The 20,328-nt window shown below is 36.6% G+C and overlaps 1 protein-coding gene across 1 annotated transcript in view; it reads right to left on the bottom strand.

The window, feature by feature from the left end:
• The window catches only part of PCLO (piccolo presynaptic cytomatrix protein), a gene marked incomplete at its 5' end in the record, with an annotated part of 357,264 nt that overhangs the window by 68,353 nt on the left and 268,583 nt on the right, over positions 1–20,328 (bottom strand). Inside the window, 7 exons of the mRNA XM_026868016.1 lie at positions 648–719; positions 7,443–7,536; positions 11,205–11,231; positions 12,887–13,017; positions 13,858–13,908; positions 18,321–18,532; positions 19,974–20,041. Coding sequence (XP_026723817.1) covers positions 648–719; positions 7,443–7,536; positions 11,205–11,231; positions 12,887–13,017; positions 13,858–13,908; positions 18,321–18,532; positions 19,974–20,041 — 655 coding nt within the window. The remainder of the gene's footprint in view (positions 1–647; positions 720–7,442; positions 7,537–11,204; positions 11,232–12,886; positions 13,018–13,857; positions 13,909–18,320; positions 18,533–19,973; positions 20,042–20,328) is intronic.

Consider the following 20,328-nt stretch of genomic DNA (forward strand, 5'->3'; position numbering starts at 1 on the left):
ATACGTGTTGCTTTTGCATTTGTTTACGTGTGTTTATTTGCTTTTGAAAGAGAGAGCATACTTCCTCCCATGATCGCTCATCTCATTTATTATTAATTATGAGATTTTACCTTTGGTCATACTTTGGTAATGATATTACTACTTTGTAGTGATAAAAATGAGACCTTGATCAGTAAGACCAAATTACTCACACTTGCAGACTATTGTGCATGTGCTAATCATGGCTTGATGGCAGAATTTAATCTTTTATTCCTTTACCAAGACTGATACCTCTTCAGCCTTCTGATGTTATGTTAAAAGCAAGGCAGACAGCTTATCAGGCAAAAATTCCCTATTCAGCCACTGTGAAGGCTGTTCCTATCTCAGGCTCAAAAATATTCTTAATTTTCAGTGAAGCAACATTGTGTTGAGTCCTAAATGAATTTGCCTACAGTTTATCAAGATAAAGGGAAGGCATCTGTTGTGTGTGAATGAAAGAAATTTGTTATGAAAAAAAAAAAAAAAAAAAAAAAAAAAGCGGTGATGTAAAAAAGGTTTTATTTAACACATGTATCATACCTTTGAAGAGAACTGTATCCAAATAGCAGCATGCAGTTTATCAGTTTTCTAAGTAGTCAGGGTTAGAGAGGAGGAAATAAGATACTCACTTCACCGAGGAAGTCATTTGAAGAGAATCTATCATAATCCCAGACAGTCACTTCCAGTGTTTTCTTTTTCAGCTGCAATTTAAGTCAAAGGATAATTAACCCCATCATAATTGCCATAATAAACGTCATATCAAGTCTTTATGGTGGTTTCTCATCATTATCTCCTCTTTGTGCACTCTTATATAGTGACAGCTAGGCAGCTTTTGTCCTCCCATCAACCTTGTTCTCAGAAAAATAATTTTGGGCTATTATTTGTTATCAAGACAAATGGGCTTGTGCTTGGCCCTATTTTAGGAATCTCCATGAGTTGTTTTTAACAGAATGTGTGTCCACTACAAAAGCCAATCTGATTTTTAAAGCCCCGTTTTTGTACTTTTGCAGCTTTTCTCATCATCAGATCTGAGTTGTCTGAACTCAGACACTTGCCTAAAGTGTATCTGAGTGCGAATTTCAAATGTATTATTTAAAACACTCTATTTAGACAATCTCATCTATGAATGATGAGGCTTTAATACCCCTAGAATTCAGCATAGTGAGTGGAACTCTGCAAGTGATCCAGAGATGCAGGACAAGTTGTACTGTTGGGTATTAATGACAGCCATCAAAACCCATTATCTGCAGATCTTGCTAAGTGTGTCAAGCACTCTTCTTACAGGCTACAGGTCTTTATATATGACAAGATAGTGCAAGACAGAGAAGCTGTTGAGCAAATCAGTTGACTGTATTGAAAAGAGTGACCCGAGTGTTATTTCAGGGGTCTGTGGGGACAGATGGGGAGAGGATTGATGACTGGTGTTATATGCTGGGGTGAAAGGCTAACAGGTGGCTGGAAAGACACTAATAAATTCATATAGCTTGAAGCAAAAAAGGACAAATTTCTGGGGGTATGGGATGCCTGCAAAAACAGGCTGCAAATTTTGAAGTGAAGAATTTGTTGGACACTTCCAAGCATTACTAAGGAAAACAGGACTCTTTTCACATCCTTGAATAAGAGAGGTCAGAAACAGAAATCTTACGTGATAATTCAGGTCACCATCCTAACAGAAGCAATGTGTCACTCACTGCTCTAACTATTAATTGGCTGCCTGGGACAAAGGGACAACGAAGGATCAAGTCATTGTTCAAAATTATAAACTGCACCATTTACTGTACATAAGAAAGGCATTGTTTGCTATTTACCTCCACTGCCCCTTGGTTTAATGCAACACAGATTCAGATGGTTCTTAATAACTTTAAATTGCCTTTAAATTATAATTTCATCTCATTATTATGTATTTGGAATATATTCTGCTCCCACCTAACTTTAGAAAGATGAGCAACTATGCAAAGCCAGTGTCTTTGAAAAACAAGTTTAAATCAGCATTAATCTTTAATTTTTCTCTGTTTTATTCCTACATAATTAGGCAACATTTTTCTTAAACATTCTTTTAAAAAATATTCTGCAAAAAATAATTAAAAAGTTTAATAAAAATATTCTCTTTCGAACATTCCATACCAAATATTTGTAAAGCTGATTTCCTTGACTGAATAAAATTCTTTTTCTTTGCTGTTCCAAGACAGAATAGAAACTGCAACGTGAAAAACCTGAAAGAATGAGCTGAGCAGCCACTGGTCCATGCCACCTTTAGCTTCCTGGATTATACAATTTCCTGCTAGATGCTATATTAAGTATATGGGTTTTTTACCCTTTAAAAAAGAGGAATAGCATAACTATTTTTCAGAAACGTATTGTCTCAATAGTTGCTATTTTGGGAAGAAGTTTCAAGTGATGACTGTGCAGGGACAGAGAGAAGAATGTTTAGATCCAGAAAAGGAAAAAAAAACCAAACCCAACCGTAAGATTTGAAAGATTTTTGGTGCAAAGGGTAAAATAGAGAAGATTTTCAAGTAACTGCAACCCTCCATTGCTAGTTTCTTTGCATTAGTAGGATAATAAAACCGCTGAAAACTTGTAGTACTCTACATTTCTTTGAGAGACCTATTTTAAGCTTCTTAGTTTAAAAAAGCTTTTATGAAATATTATGACAATGAAAAACCATCAAAAGAGCTTTATTAGGCAGAGTGCATGAAATGAGTTTCAAAGAGGAGGAAAATTTGCTTTTCTGAAGATATATTTATGTACCACTGTTGAAAGCAAAGAACACTCAATGGCTAGTGATTTTAATAGCAACCATTATACTATCACTGCAAAGTAGAGTTCTGTCTTACATCATCCAGTTTTAGGTTGTGAAGCCAGAAGCTCAGATCTCCATCAGAAATTTAACTGACAGCAATACTGAAATGGGCTGCAGAAACCCACTATCTGTATCTGACTGTGGGTTTATGCAAGTGGGCAATGTACCAACGGGAAAATGAGAGCATGTCCCTAAAAAAAGGACAGCAGTTTACACATGTTGTGAACCTCATCAGTGTTCCCAGCATTTTATGAAAAAAAAAAGTGTTACTAAGCTGAAACTAATTTCAGACTTTGCCATGTGGAAAAATTATAAATAAAATAAATAAAATTTAAAAAATAAAACCCTGCCTAAAAGTATGTTACTGCATGTGAACTCCAGTTAGCTTTAGGCTGCTATGGACAACCACCATTTAAAGAAACTGAAGGAATATGCAGAAACAGCCTATGTGAATAATATTTTCTCTTATGGAAGACATGACAAACACCACACATACAAAGGAGTCTGTTTCTTATTTTTAATGTTTGGTGATCACTGGGTGTTTTTATGGATAATGTGGGTCTGTGTAAATAAATATGCATTACTTGAAATATTTAATACTTGCTCCTTGAAAATCTCACACAAGTATTTGTATGAGGAAAGAAATAATTTAAATGCAGTTTGTTTTCACCTGTGCTGCAACTAAATTCCTATAATTACTTCAGAAATTATATAAAAGATTGCAGTCTCAGTCAGGAAATTTGATGAGTAGAAATGGTGTTATATTAATGCATGATCATGCGTTATACTTATCTGTGTTTACATTCATATTTAAATGTTATTGTATTCTTCTCTATATTGCTGTACTTCAGTATGTGGGAGGACAAAGACTTTTGCTAGGTCACTTAAAAACCTGCTTTCTCTTGTACAAGATATTAAGTAAGATTTAAGTACCAACACCTTAGTTATTCATAAGAAAGCTTTTCTTACTTTTGGAAATATGACATAGGCTCCTACGTCACTCAAGGATTTTGAGAATATTACTCTTTCTATTACCTTCAATTTGAGGACATTTGCCTTCATTAATTATATCATTCATTTAAGGAAATACTTTTATTTGCTTTTGATAAGTATTTGAGGTAAGCAAAGCCACATCTTATATTGTGGTCATACATTATACCAACGGACTGACCAGCAACAGAAGTCACATCTTTTACCATCTTCTTTAATCATTCTAATGCTTTCTTTAATGCTTTGAGTAGGTATTTGATTTCAATTAACAATTACTATACAATATTTGTAATGTGTATACTCAGTCTCTCTCCCAAATTGTAATTATATTCACTTTATTACTTAACAAAAAAACCCTTAAATTACTAAATATTCAGTTTAATTTATTTTTTCTCCAACTGTCCATGTAGAATTTGCTACGTGAAAACTAATCATTCCAACCTTGAAAAATTCTGTTTCATTTTGGAGAGTGATCTATTTCCTGTAATTATTTTAACTTTGATTTCAGCTAGGTTATGAAAGAGATAAGGAAAATGAAAAATTGTACAACCAGCTGAAGTCTAGACAGTGACGTTAAAAGGAGTGTATTAGGAAATATTTAATAATACGTGTTTGCTGGCAGCAAACAACCAATGTTTGACGGAGAGAAAGGAAATCCTTATTTGAAGAAATAATATTTATAAAGATTCATTAATTTATGTTACGGTATAACTGATAACTCTGTATAACATTGTATGATGCTTGTTTGCTGATCACAACACTCATTCTCAATCTATCACAGTTATTGCGTGGCACATCTCTTTGTATTCCCAACTATTTTGAAATATCCATTCCTGACGGTTATGAGTTCAATTGCATGGTGATAGTTCTTCAAACTGTAGAGGAGACTTATAATCAGCATGGAATTATCTGATGATTTAGAAATGTTTTTTACTGTATATTCTCTAAGCCAGGGCACTGAATTTTATAGGAGAAGAATCACTCCCACCAGTATTTTAGCACTAGATACAAGCCATGGAAAGGTGTGGAAGGGAATCCTATTCCTGAACACACTTCTACATGTCAAGAGGACAAAATATACAACATATGTGGTGCTCACATGAAGTTTACACACTTATAAGCACTGCACAAGTTTCTCAGAGTAAGGGAAAAGGAGGAGATCTGCAAATCAACATGCTACCTAAAGGCAAATTTCATCAAATAATGGTCAAAAACCTGACATCAAAGATATTAGGAGATTTTCTGTCACAAAAATCTCTGTCTAAGAAATCCCAGACTATGATCATTAAGCAATTTAAAATGACCAAACAGCCATTGAATGTCCAACATTGAAGCACTCTTAATTACAGCTCTATGAAATGTCACAGTAGAACCTTAAAGCAAATTAAGTAAATTGAAGAGGCTTTCTTAAATGGAAAGCTCAGTTTACAAATATTGCTGAAACGGACCAAGCCTTTTCACAAAACCCAGAAGACCTAGGGTTTATACTACAGCTAGACAAACATCACAGGTTGTTTTTTTTCTGATGCTTTCACTGGTAATTGTTGGACAGCACTGCTTAGCATCTTTGTCGGAGACATGGACAGAGGGATTCAGTGCTCCATTGGAAACTTTGATGACGGCACCAAGATGTGTGGTGTAGTCAACACTCTGGAGGGCAGCGATGCTATCTAGAGAGACTTTGACAGGCTTGAGAGGTGGGCCCATGCAAACCTCATGAAGTTCAACAAGGCCAAGTGCAAGGTCCTGAACATGGGTCCAGGCAATCCCAAGCACAAATACAGGCTGGGCAATGAGCGGATGGAGAGCAGCCCTGCAGAGAAGGAATTGGGAGTAGCAATGGATGGAAAGCTGACTATAAGCCAGCAATGTGTGGTCACAGCCCAGAAAGCCAACCACATCCTTGGTTGCATCAAGAGAAGTGTGGCCAGCAGGTCAAGGGAGGTGATTCTCCTCCTCTTCTTTCATGAGAACCACCTGGAGCACTGTGTCCAGCTCTGGGGCCCTCAACATGAGAAGGACATGGACCTGCTTGAGTGGGTCCAGAGGAGGCCACAAAGATGATCAGGGGGCTGAAGCACCTCCCCTGTGAGGACAGGCTGAGAGATTTGGGGTTGTTGAGCCTGGAGAAGGCTCCAGGGAGACCTTATAGCTGCCTTCCAGTACTTAAAGGGAAACTGCAGAAAAGATGGGGAGGCACTCTTGATCAGGGAGTGTAGTGGTAGGATGAGGAGTAAAGCTTTTAAACTTAAAGAGGGTAGATTTAGATTAGACATAAAGAAGGAATTCTTCACTGTGAGAGTGGTGAGGCACTGGCACATGTTGACCAAGGAAGCTGTGGCTGCCCCCTCCCTGGCAGTGTTCAAGGCCAGGTTGAACGGGGCTTTGAGCAACCTGGGCTAGTGGAAGGTGTCCCTGCCCATGGCAGGGGGGGTGTGACTAGATGATCTTTAAGGTCCTTTCCAACCTAAACTGTGATATGATTCTATGATTTATGCAAATCTACATGAAACAGAATGCAATACACAGCAAAGTATAATGATTGTGTACAACAGAGCACCTCTGAAGTAAATCTGAGCTACTGCTTGCTGAGGTTAGATGCGCAGATTGCATGAGCATCTATGCAAGTCCCTGTGTGGGAAGGATTTTTGTCCATGTAAAATTTAGTATCTTAATCTATGTTCCTCTCAATGAACAAGAAGAATGAATAATGAAATTTGAAGTTAGGAAGATAATACCGAGGTCTTGGTGTTGTGTTGGACAACTATACTAAAAGCATTAAGAAATCTATTCTTGAAAAGGTCTAGTTATTCAGGGATTTTTTAAGTACTGAAAGATTAAATGGCCTTGAGAATTGAAGTTGAAAGTATCAAGAACAAAGCACTAAGAAAGGCAAAAAGAATTAGGAATCTGTACTTATCCATTATTCTATAAAATATATTTCTTAAACAAATGGACTGATCATAATTTTGCTCTTTATGTCTTTTTCAAATTCTAAAACTCAGTTAAAAAGAGGAGATGGAGAAAAAGAGGACTCAGTTGCTTCATACTGCCTCAGTTAACTCTGTACATCAGAAGAAACAGAGAAGACTTCCACAAACCTCTTTCCAGATGTGAGTTAAATCTTTCTATAACAAGGAAATTAAATATCGTCTAAATGTTTTGATGTGATTCATATTTCAAATCCATTGCCGTAAATTGCTGCTAAATCTATAAATATATCTCTGCATTTTATAAATATTTTTGAATAAAAAAATGTTAGGACCTGTGTTTTGTGTGAGTTTGCATATGACTTTTTGAACAATAAATGACAGTGATTTCTGCATTTAATTCAGAAACTTATGTCTTAACTTATTCCCTCCCTGTATTCTATTATATTTTTTTTTAATTGCCACATCTGTACTTATGAGTGTAATCCCCACTTTTACGAGCAGAAGGGATAAGAAAAGCATACTGATATAGCAAGCTCTATCGGAGGCAAGAAAATAGTTTCAAATTTCCCCTAAATTTGGCAAGATTTGACAGGGGTTAACAGAATTGCCAGAAGCACCAATCCCTTCACAGTAAGCACTGCAGACCATACAAATAATAAAGCAGCAAACTGCTCTGAACAGTACTACCAGTCACGCACCTGCTCCATGGAGATATTTTTATAAATGACCGTTTGATTCCATTCAGGATTCAAGCTTTTCTGCACGTACTTAGTTCTCCGCTTGTACTCAGCACTGAATTTGAACAAAGGAAGGAAACATTAAATTACCGATCATTTGTTTTGTTTAGTTCTAATGCAAAAAAACACCCAAAAATCAAAAACCAGAAAAATAAATGAAGTGCATCTCCCATTTCTGCAACAACCCAGGTTTACAAGAGGACAATGACAGCCTTTGAGGTATTTTCTTTACTATGCTTTCCTGACATGGTCTTTTAAAACATCTTCTCCTGACTCTTAAGCAGGCTAGCTCTGCCTACAGCTGTTTCAACACAAAGCATCAGTCAGCACATGCACACATGCTTTGTTCTCTCACTGTAGGTGTTGGGCTGTGATTATAAATTGAAGTGATAATGCATTGATTTCTTTTCCAAGACCATCATCCTATTAGCACTTTGAAGTAGCATGAATCCATTATATTTATAGGTTGCAGACTCTAATTACATGAATCCCATCTCACAAGAATGTTTAATGAATGCCATGGGGTAACTAATATCCTGTTAATGATAGGGACAGTAATTTCTTATTGATCCTGTTCTCTACCTATGCCTCTAATTGTACGGGAAATAAACATAAAAATGTATCAAGCTCATGATTGTTTTTATCAATAGACAAGAATAAAAATTTTGGCTGCATAATCTGCTTTTAAAAAGAATTGGTAGTGCTTTCTATTGTGCTTTGCATTTCCTGAGTATGGGGAAAGCAATACACTAACCTTTAAGAGAATATGGATTCATCTATCTCTGTGAGCTTTATGTCAGATTTGCTTCCGTTCCAATATTAATTTAATATAAATTTTAATGGACATCTCAAAAGAGCTGGGTAGGAGAACATGAGATGCTTTTGATACTTTGAAAACCCAACAAGGACAAGGTAAAGAACGTCTTTTTGCCAGTCTGCAAGTCATCTGCCCTTTGTCTTCTGTTCTAACCTCTCATACGTTAAAGGACTTACATGCTATATCTATTACTAAATTAAATGTGCCCAGGACTGTTCTCCAGCACAGAATGACCTGTATCTGCCCTATTAAACTCTCTAATGGTTCCCCTACATTATTTTTTGTAGTGGGCTGTCCTCTTGATTCTTATTTCTGTCTTTTGATTGAACTGTGTTTTGGTTCACACTGTGGCATGGTCTCAGAGCTAATGAACTAGATTCCTTTCATATGAGATTAACTCAGAATATGCACTCTAGGGACTCATTTAATCATCTCATTACTAATGGTGTATCATGCATAATACCAGATTGGGGCAGGTCTGAATTAAGGTTATGTGAAAGACGCATGTGGATTACTAACACATATACGTCAGTGTTGGATTTTCAGCACAAGCAGTTTCACTCAACAAACTCAATTCTGTTGTGCAGTGCTCCCATCTAATTATTCTGTAGTGTCTAGTGGCCTTATTCTCCAAAAGGGTGTGGTCATATCCAAGCTGCCTACTAGACTAGTATCTTTTAATGGAAGGGGTTTTTTTGTTGTTACTTTTTGTTCTAGTCATTCTATGCAGTTCCATTTATTTTCTTGCAGAACATGCTGGCCAGAGTCCTCCAGTTTATCAAAAAATGTGAAGGGCATTGAGACCAGTGAAACAAAGTATATGTCCACCTCTGCTTATGAGAAGAAAGCAGCAGCTCTCTACTGTACAATCAGCTGTCAGCCACAGCATACAATGGTGTATTTTTGGAAAAAAAAAAAAAAAAAGCAAAAAAAAGAAATTTTTTTTCTTAGATGTCAGTATGAAAAAGATGAATTAAAATCTAGGAGGACCAAGAGCATGTGAAAAAGAAACTCACATAAATTATTTCTTTATGCTTATCTTGGAAGGAAAGCTGAAACACAAAATATGAATCTTTTTGTAAACTAGATTTTGATGGCAAATCCTATTCAGTGATGCACTTAAATTTTTTAAGCACCTCAGTAGACTTCTTTTCGCACTCTCTGGTCTGAGAAAAGCATCCCCATCACGCAAAGTATTAATGAGATTTGACTGACCCATATGGAGACAGGGGACATGGGCAAGTGACAGCTGGGCTGGCAGCATCTCTTTCTCTCTGGGCTTACAGTGTTTCTCAAATGAACGCTTATTTTGATCAACGATGAAATATTAACATATCCAAACTCCTCCTACATCCATAGTAACCCAGTTACTTCTTACCTTTACTAAGCTAGGACAGTATTGTACAGCTTGGGCCTGTCTAAATGTCATATGATCTGGGTTTAAGGAACTGATATACTTTCATCTTTTTGAAGAAAGTAGGAAAGGACCCTTTGTGCTCTCAGCCAAGGAAATGACACCAAAACATTCCCTTTCCTTTCATGGATATCCTTTTGCAGTATTACAGCTTCACCATCTTTTCAAAGTTTCTGATTCTTTTCAGAAATATGTGAGAAGGTGAGTCATGAAGTGTTGAGTCTCAGAGCTGGCAGTGACAAAAGGTAAACGTGTTGTTAACATGGTAACTCGAGTATTTCCAGTGAAGTCTGTAAAGTATCTGTATCTAAACTGGCAAGGGTGGTGTTAGTCCACATCATGCAACATATGGTCTGAATCTGTTGCAGAGACCTTGATCACTTCTAAGGAGGTGCGGACCCAGGCTAAGATGGATGACAACTAAAGGTTTCTGGACCTCTTAAGAGAGGATCTAGTAAGTACATTAAATTAATTTCACCAAATGTACCTTCCCCCCAACAATTATGATTAATAGATGGAAACACTTTAATAAAATGCATCCATTAAACCAGTCTATACCTAGTATGAAATAATTTCCACTTGAAATTCATAGTATGTTGTGTTTAAAGATAGAAACTGCATTACTCTTTTATCATTTTTCTATGCTTCCTTAATTACAGTTTACTAATACATAATAAAACTTAAAGTACAATGAAAAGTGTAATAGAATAGTTGAATATAAAATGTGGCATTTAATCACATTCATTAAATTTATTAACGAAGACACAGACTGGTGATAGAGAAGGTCTCTTTATTGAAATTCATCTGTTGACTTCTTTGGTCAGTTTTCTACTTTTAAACAAATTTAGAATTTGGGTTGAATTACTATTCTTATGTACTTAGACTGGGCTGAAATTAGCATATCTTGAGAATGGAGTTTTGCCTTATATTTCCAATTCCAGGACAAACAAAACACTAGTAATTTCAATAAGTAAAAAATCAACTTTGTTTATCCCATATAACCATCTATATGGTCAAGCAACTTTAAAGCCAGCCTGGCAATTATCTAGAATTATAGTGGACTTTAATGTCTATTCACTGTGCAAGGTATAGAGAGGAAAATATACCATTTCATTTCCAAACAGTGCCTGTTTCTCTTGGTGTTAAGACCATCCAGAATCTTAATACAAGTTCACTGTAAATTATTTTGCAGCTTTCAGTGAGTGAGAATAAATTTTTTGATGTCTCTGAACTAAATTCTTCCACACTTCAAAAGAAATTTTGATTGTCATCAGAGTTTGGCCCTAGATATTACTGCATTGAGGAGTGTTAATTACTGTTTACAGTTCCTTCTGATCTGGAAATGGGATTCATTAGAGAATGAACAGCAAAACCATGCTGCAATTGTGTGCCATCAAGACTAAAGAGAAATCTTTAGTTCAATGCACAGGTTTATCATATCATGCATGCATACAAACACTAAAGAATAAAATTGGAACATAGTACACTCTACCTTGCGTTTTGGACAACCATGACTTGCCTGCATCCCCAGCATTTACAGAGTTAGGAACACAGAGGAAGCAGTGTGAGAGAAAATGAGAACAGACGTGAAAGAAAATGTGAATAATGGGTAGTTTCTAGTATCAGATTCAAAGGAAATAGATGCATTAGGAAGAATAAGAAGTCTAGCATGGACTGAACTACAGATAAAAGACATTTAGTAGAAATTCAGGTTTATTGCTTTCAGAAACAAGTTTGGCACTTTTGAGAAGCTCTTAATTTTCATTATTCCCTAAAGTGTCAAGCTACATGCAAAACTGTAACATTGCCATGTTTTACATAATGAATGCAAACAACACTAAAATCCAAATTCCTCATAACTTGGTAGCAAGTTCAAACCTATCTTTGTCTCTGGCTTAGACCTCTGCAGGGTCTCCCTAATTCAAAATCTTATTTCTACATCAGTGAATGTACCTGCAAAATTCCCTGTAAAATTGATTTAACAAGTATTATATAAGACTTATAGGTGCATTTAAGAAACTCTCAAGGTTTAGGACCTGTTCCCATTTTATTCACTAATAGTTTTGGGCCCAGTGCCACTGAACAATATTGAATGCTCTATTGCTGGAATTAGCAAGCTACAAAAGAATACGCCTGCCTTTAGCTGTACCATTCATGTGCATTTAGCAGTGCTTGCCCATATGCCAAATGCTGAACTGTGACCTGAGCATCCACTTTCCTGTTACTTTGAATAGAATAGAAATACAGAATTTTAGTTGCATGGTCCTAGACCAAGAGTCTTTTAGGATGAGTGTGGTTACACAAGCAGAGAATTTTGCAGGAATTTGGTTTTGCAATCTAAGGTCTGATCCATCAGCTTAATTTTAGATATATTTGTTGTGTCACTGAAGTGAGCAGGATTATTATAACCATGTATACTTATGGATATGTGTATCATCCTGCAACTTCAGGGCACAAAAAAGTTTTAATAGTGCTTATACAGAAACATATATTTTAAAGTAAACACTATTGAGCTATTTGTAATTAAAGCCTAAAGAAACAACGGTCTGTGAAAAAGTGATGAGTGGTTTGTATAGTCATCAGATACAAAATTACCAGAATTTTTAAAACCACATTTTAGTTCTTAAAAAAAACCCAAACAAAACAACAAAACCAAAATTGCAAAAAGAAATCACATCAAATGAATGTTTTCTGTCTCATACTTCTCAACTTTGGTATTTTACTGCAACCTTAAATTTATCTCATATACTGTAATTCTCCATATTTGCAAATCTGTCCCAAATTCAGATTGTTTTGATCTGAAGCAACTGTTCCATGTTAAGTTTAGCATGTATCTCTCTATACTATAAGTATACTGTATTTCTATAAGTACTGCATATATTTAGTATATTTCAATAGAGTCTGTTGGTCTTTTAATACATATTTTTACATTTATTAGAATTTATAAATGGAGACATAATGAAAAAATCTACAGGAATGATCATAAAGTCCCTGAGGTCATTAGTAAAGTGTGCACATCCTCTGGGGAATAGGATCAGTCTCTTAAAAATCCAACATTCTTCCTGGTGCTGCACCTGGATCTTCTATAGCAATAACTCTCGGTTCTGTTTATTAGTGACAAGTAACAAACCCGAACGAAAAGAAAGTTCAGGTTAAAATTTTTCCAACACTTACCCTCTCCCTGGAAGCAGATAAACTTTAACAAAGGGGTCTGAATAGCCATTGTTGTCTCTGGGAGCGAGGTTTCTAGCCTGGAGGATGTGGATGATAAGGTTGCCAAGGTGTTTGTCATAGTTGATTTGAAGCTAGAAAATGCATTAAAACAAAGTAAGATTTGTTATTTTTAATTCCTAAATGATTCAATACCTCTCCTAAATCCTTTGAATAAAATGAGTTTCAGACTTTTTACTTTGTTGGACCTTGAAACAAAATTTTATTTCCCAAGTTTGTCAGTATTTGTTTAAAAAAAAAAAAAAAAAAAAAAATCTATTTCAATCAGGAAAAATCAGATGAAATTTGAACCCTTGGTATTATTCTGAGCAATAGCCAGCTTCTTCAATAGGAATCATACAAATTCTGACTACCTGGAGCACAAGCCTGGGAATTATGTTATAATACTGTGGAAAGACCCTTAGTACTAGTATTAATTATGGAAAAAACAAAACAAAACAAAACAAAAAACAGAAATCTATAGGAAACTAGGCTTCATTTATTCTGCTGCTCCAAATTCCACTGTTTCAAATAGCTAGAGTGGACACTTTACATAAGAGATAGTCACAAACTTGGCACTGCATGGAAATAAATACACTGCACAATGAGAAACACATAGCAGTCTCTGCTTAAATGTAAAGAGTATGGGAATTTCTGAAGTAAACTGCAATAAGTGCCCAAAGATTAAAAGTCAGAAAGAATTTCACATTTTCAGCCCGTTCACAAATAGTAGCTCTTTCCATTCCATTTGTATTTCACAAGTCAACATTAAAGACAGAAGCAAAAATCAAGTACTGACTTGTATCAGTGGCATTTCAAGGGGATGGAGTTGAGTAAGAAATCAGTTAATGGAGATTGTTTCCTTCAAACTTATTCATCAGAAAAATTGCAGCCAGTAGCACCAACAATTTACACAGCAAAAACTATATATTTACCTGAATTTCTCCAGTGATTGGATGGGAAGCAGACTTCGCAGTTTCTGTGGGCTGCCAGGTTAAAATAGATGAATAAATATACAGGCACACACAAATATACATATACACATATTGGAAATAATAGATTTTCAAAGATAGCTTTTTATCAAGTGTTATTTATACTGCTTTATTGTCATTCATTTTTAAAAACAGTTCAATTGTCTCCAATTTGTATGCCCAAAACTAATAGTTATGGTATTTCAACAGCACTTAAGAGTCCATCCCAGTCATTTTGATCAGCCTTTGTGCAAGTACAGAACCAGACGACTTGAACACCAGTGTTTATAGTCTGAGCCGATTGGTCACACAGGCAGGCGTGGGGAGAAAATGACATATAGCACCAACCACGTCTAACAAAAGTGAATGTTGGAAAGCGAAACCAAACACCGTGTCAAGTACAACGCAGCCATATTTCTAACGAAAGGCAGTTTAAATAAGAGTTTTGGTGAAAGAAGGTAGAAAGAATGGAAAGAATGGTACTAAAACTTAGTGGTGCGTACAAGCGGACTTCACAACTGCAAGCCATCTCATGTATTTTTTGCTTTGTTCTGTGTTTTCTGATAATCAGTTCAGCTACACCACTTCATCATCAAATTCTTCTATACACTTTCCATGATATAAAATTTAAATTTTATGTCCTCCCATTCAGTATGCTGTATAATCTTGCTTGTTCCTCTCTGTTCCCTGTTGCTGAGCTTCTCTAGGTTGCTGACAAAAGCAATAAAATCCCGAGTGGCTTTTTTTTTTTTCCTCCCTCTTTTCTTCCCTCCTGTTTGTTACTAGCTGGAAAATGATACCACCATTTGCTTCAAATCTCTGGTCTCACTGTTCTGTTAAATGGTGGTGCCCTTGAGCCACCCTGGACCTACCTCTAATCTGTAAACCATTAGTCAAGCAAAAAAGCTCTCTGGTTCAGTAGCAGTTAGGGTGATGCACTACCCTTTTCAGGTTTGTGATGAAGAAACACGCCCTCAATCACTAAGGTCTTCAGACCAGAACTAACCAGAAAAATCCCAGCCAAACACTACCACAATGCAAACACAGGAGAAAACCAGCCCAAACCTGACTGTTATATAGTTATATTCACTGTCTTGCATGGCTTTATTTGTGTTTGTTTTACATGCTTTACTTTGACTTCTAAATGTGTTTCTTCATGAACATAAGCTTTTTCAGAAAAAAAGTTTATTTTTCTGGAAATGCATGTGCCTCTCAAAAATAATTCTCATGGAAAATTTTAAAATCAGTTTTTCTTGGCACCTTACGAAGTTTTAAAGAAGTGCAATCCCTTTTACAGCTAAAATAGGTCATCCTTAGTTTATAAAATGTTCTGAACCTTAAATATTTTAAATTGATATCAAACTACTCTTAAAACTTGTTTGGTCCTTGAAATAATATTCAAAGAGAGAGAATTTAATTCCCTTTGCCAAAGACGAAGACTTACCTCAGCATCATGCAACCTTTCAAAGTAAGGCTTAAATGGCTTACATTTCTCAAGGTTACCTCTACAAATGGATTTAATTATACTTTAATAGTTCTGACCTCAGTTTGTGCTAGCACTGACAACACCAACAATGCCACAAAATAACATGGATTACTTAGTTGTACGTCTACTTGTCTGTAAAAATAAATGTTCAGTTTTAAGTTTCTATAACATTGTTAAATCTCTGTATTAATTTACAAGGCTGTGACACAGCATATTAAATATTTTACTTATTCTCTGATGTTAGCTGATTTAAAACTGACCATTAAGAGCTACCCAAATATTTCAAAAAACCATGAATATTTTAGGCTGAAAGAGTCATCTGGTCTAACACCCAGCTCACAGCTGAGCCAACTTTGAAGTTGGATCTGGACTGAAAGGCAGAGATGCAAATAAGTATCTTTCTTAATCAGGGCCTCAGTTTGAAAGACTAATTTAAAAAGAATGGAAAATATTTCACTGCTGACTTCTCTAGGAGCTAAGGGATCTGAGGGTTTAGAAAAACAACCCATTCTTCAAGCTACAAAGACAATTAAATGTTTCTATATGGCATTTAAATCCTGATGTAATCTGCACCATAGAATGATCATGCATTTACATTATAAAAGAAACATGTCTGCACAGGATCAGCTCCCTGCACACACTCACACACCCTCTGAAATAGCCAGTGCCAAGTGCCATCACACCTGCTGGAGAAGGTTGTGATTACCATGTTGTGAAACTTGTTAATGTCAGGCTCTGATGCTGTACAGTCACTCTCTGTAGTAATGGGACAAAGCATTAACTATGAGAGAATCAGCACTACAGAATATCAAAGAAGCTCCTAGAACATTTCTGGAGTATAGATTCTATACAAAAAGCTTTTAAAAAAATTACTTGCTAAAAATAAGGACAGTCGCCAAAAACCAAGATCTAGGTAGTTCGGATTCTTTCTTAGTCTGTCACGATACTTTAGCAAGGTTGCAGCCTGCCTAGAAATGCTGTCAGACCAAGGCAAAGAGCCTTTCCAGAAAGGATGAGCAGTAGCTTTCTTTTCTAACAGCACTCAACATCATTAAAAACTTGGCCTGAATTCAATGAACAGAAACTATACAAGTCACCAAGAACTACGGTTGTTATGAAAGAAATGACTCTCAACATTATTTTCAGAAATTATCAAAGAATGTTTTCAATATTTACCTGAGTAGTTTTGACATTTGCATCCCTTACATAAAGGCATTAGTTTTAGTAATTTTTTGTTTCATCTTTATAAGCCTCCAGCTGAATTTTCGTAAAAGATTACTAAATCTTCTGGGAAGCAGGAAATGAAATTTATGCATGTAACTTTAGGTGACCTGCTACAGTGCCAAAGCTGGGAACCCAGGCTTCTCATGTGGACAGAGAGGAGAGGTCTCTCCAGGAGAGACTGCATGTCAAGGATTTATGGATCTCCATATGCTATGCAGTGAATTTAGGTGTGATTCATCTCACCAAAATGAGAGAGCTTTCAGTGTAGATAGTGCCATCTGCACTGAGCCCCACCCTCTCCTCTCCATGAAATGCATGCACTTCAAGGGCAGGTTTCATCCACTCTCATGAGCTGGACTTCAGAAGTGCATTATTCTCACTGGTAAACATAAAGCACATGGCAAACTAGTTCATACGTAGCTGTATACAATATCCCAAGTCAGGTCTAATGAAACCAACTATTCATCTGACGATTAGGCAGTTCTGCCAGATCCCTGAAGTTAGGTGCAGTAAATCCTGAAATATGGATTTAAATTGTGCCTCACAGACCTGAATTAGTTCATAAAAGTCCATGGGAATCATAGCAAGAGAATTACTATCCAAAACAAACTGTTCAATAAATATATTTAGAGTTTTTGCTAAATTGCTGTATGAAAAAGATTTTTGTGTTTCCTCTCACATGAAAGTTATGTAAGCATATTGAAAAGTTATCTGAAATCAGCAGGAATCATTTGCTGGGTTTGGTTTGTACAGAACCTAACGCATCTGTAGTTCAAATCATAGTTACAGCTTCAAAAGCATAAAAATACAAACATAATAATAATGCAGTAGGAACCTGACAGTCCCAAGAAGGAATAAAGATACAGAGAAATAAATACCCAGAAAGCACCTTATTTGCAATGTGAAGCTTTGCTGTCAATAGTAAGACAGTGAGAAGCTGAGAATTCTGGATAGCAACCAGCTTTTTATCTTGCAAATTGCTTAAGCAAATGCAGTCTTCACAGGATTGCTTTTCACTTCAGGTGTTGACTTTTTTGACACAAAATGCAAAAATGTGACAGATGACTTTATGATCTAGTTTCTAGTTTCAGCCGTGAAAAAATGCTACTAAATTCCCACTCTGCCATTTCCAGGTGTGCAGGTGGGCACACAAGGAGGAAGTTCAGTTGAGAAATGGACAGGACGTGGCAAAGAAAATGAGAAATTAGGCTTAAGAAGTTCACAGGAATAAGCTAGTGAGAAAATACATTTTGATGGCAAATTTATTTTTCATTCTTTCCCTGGTTTTCAGATAAATGCTTAATATTGCTATGAATATTCATAGCTTGTAACAGTTCAAACAGTAGCTTAGTACAGAGAGTGAAATCATGGTCTTAGTAATAGCAGCTGCTTCTGTGGAACTAGTACCTCACCATCATGTAGGATGCACTGAAAAAGCAACTGCATTGAAGAATGAAAAGGGCAATTATTTTCTTTAAAACCAATAATATTGAGAAATCTATTTTCAGAGAGGGCCCAATATTTTATGACCTTCAATAAATTACGTAATCTCTTTTCCTTGTGTCCAAATTCTGTATCTTAACAGTAATACTCATCACTGTCACGGAAATTAATTCATCAATATGTGTTGTGATTTCTTCCCACACTAAGGAAGATAAATAGGCAGTTTCTTCTTGTTATCAAAATGCTATTGCTGCAGAACTGAGAACTTCCTTACCTTGCTGCTGTGCCGCTTTTTGCTCACTGAGGGAGAACCAGGCTGACCAGGACTGGGAACAGCGCTGGAGGTGGCAGAAGTGGTTCCAGAGTGAACATGAGATCCTTTCTCCACTCCTGAGGAAGCAACCAGAGGCGACTGCTGTAGAGAGACCTTTTGGAGCTCTGCAGCCAGCTGCTTGGGATCAACCCCCGGGGACTTCGCTTTATCTACTGGATTAAAGTAAGAGAGCTTTGTATTGATAACTGCTGCACATACAAACCCACCTTGCCATGGTACAGGGCCAGGACAAGGATTTTTACAAATTTTCATATAATCTTCTTGTATACATTGAAGATTCAAAATGGAAACCTATAAAAAAATAGATGACTCCCCCACAACATCAACATCCCAAATCCAATCTTTCTACTCAACCTGCTTTCAACTGTTACTCATCTCATAAGATTTCTGAAAAGGTTATTCTCTAGCTGAAGAAAAACAGGCCTTGCTGATCATGCTGAATCATACCCAGAGCAAATTACAGTTTTAAAGACTGACCTGTGCAAAACTTGCACTGTTTAGAACTGGTCCAGTTTAAACAAGTATCTGAACTTTGTCATAACAGGCTTTAATCTCAACATTTTTAAACAACTGGACATTCAATAAAAATGAATTCTGGTCCTGAGATAATTTATACAAAAATAAAAGGAGCTCAAAACTTTAGCACAGCCAATTAATCAAAGCAGAATAAAATGAAAACAAATGAAGAGTAAAAGCCATGATTCATCTCTCCTTATTAAACACACCTATGTGAGGCACAACAGTAATTACACTGTGTAAAATGAAGTATTTCTGACTCCAGATTAATAAAGCACATCTATAGGAGCACAGGGTTGGCAGCAGAGGGCTGCAAGGTCTGGGCACAGGGTGATAGCTGAGGCCCCAGGGATAGCAGCAACTTGCTGGTCAGTTACTGACAGTGATGCAAACTCAGGATATGGGCAAAATAAATCTTAGGGGCAACAGAAGAAACAACGGACAGGAAAAAATCATGTAGAGTGCACAGTATCTGGTCAAGTCACATGCAATGCCAATGCAGAGTTGCTGACTGGTGAGGAAAGCATGAGACACCCTAGAAAACATAAAAAAGGCCCCAGAGCAGATCCTGGAGCAAAGAGGAAGGAATCACAACATCATCCACATCCCAGCAAGGGGGAGTCAAAAGCTCTCACCACAAACGTCACACTCTCCCAGCAAACTCCTCAGGACACTTGCTGACTCGCTGCAATGCCCCCGGAGTGAACGCTCTGTCTGCAGGGCCCAGAGAAGTTGCCGCAGCGGAACCATTATGCCACAGCTTTCTGTGGCACGTATAGATAAAGGGGTAACTAGTGGGAGGTTTCCCCTAGATAAAAAACATTAGCTGTCATATTGTTATAGAGATTTTCTTTATATTAATTAGCGTAGACTGTGTCACTATGGGTTGCACTGGGCTAATAATAACAACCAACAATAAATGTTTGGCTTTGTATATAAGGTGTGGTCCCCTTTCTGCCATGGCAAGGTTTGGGCTGTAACACCTGAGCTTACAATGCTAATATCCTAGTTTATATCACATCCAATTTCCAGCTGATATCTGGTCCTACAACAGCAAACCAACAGCTTGTCACTCACCTGCCCTTATTGGCTCATGCAGCTCCAGATGCTGGGGATTCTCAGAGTCTGAGAGCATGTTCAGGTCCCTAAAGAAAGCAATGAGAAGCCTGAGACAAAAGAAACTCTTTCTTCATACCCTCATTATTGTATTAAGTAGATAAATGAATAGTGGTTCATGACAGAAAGCAGCTCCCAAGCATGGCCCCTTCTTAGATGATACATATTTGTAATGCTGTTCAAGAGCTGAGAAGTTTCCTTTAAGGTGAAATCTTTAATGGATTGAATGCAAATTTATACATTTCTCATGATGCCTAAATGACTTTCATCTAAAGGATACAGATTTCAGTAAAAGTCAAGTTAGCGCTAAATTACC

This window comes from Athene cunicularia (genome assembly GCF_003259725.1).
Source record: "Athene cunicularia isolate RWA chromosome 1 unlocalized genomic scaffold, athCun1 chr1_part2, whole genome shotgun sequence".
NCBI classification, from domain to species: domain Eukaryota; kingdom Metazoa; phylum Chordata; class Aves; order Strigiformes; family Strigidae; genus Athene; species Athene cunicularia.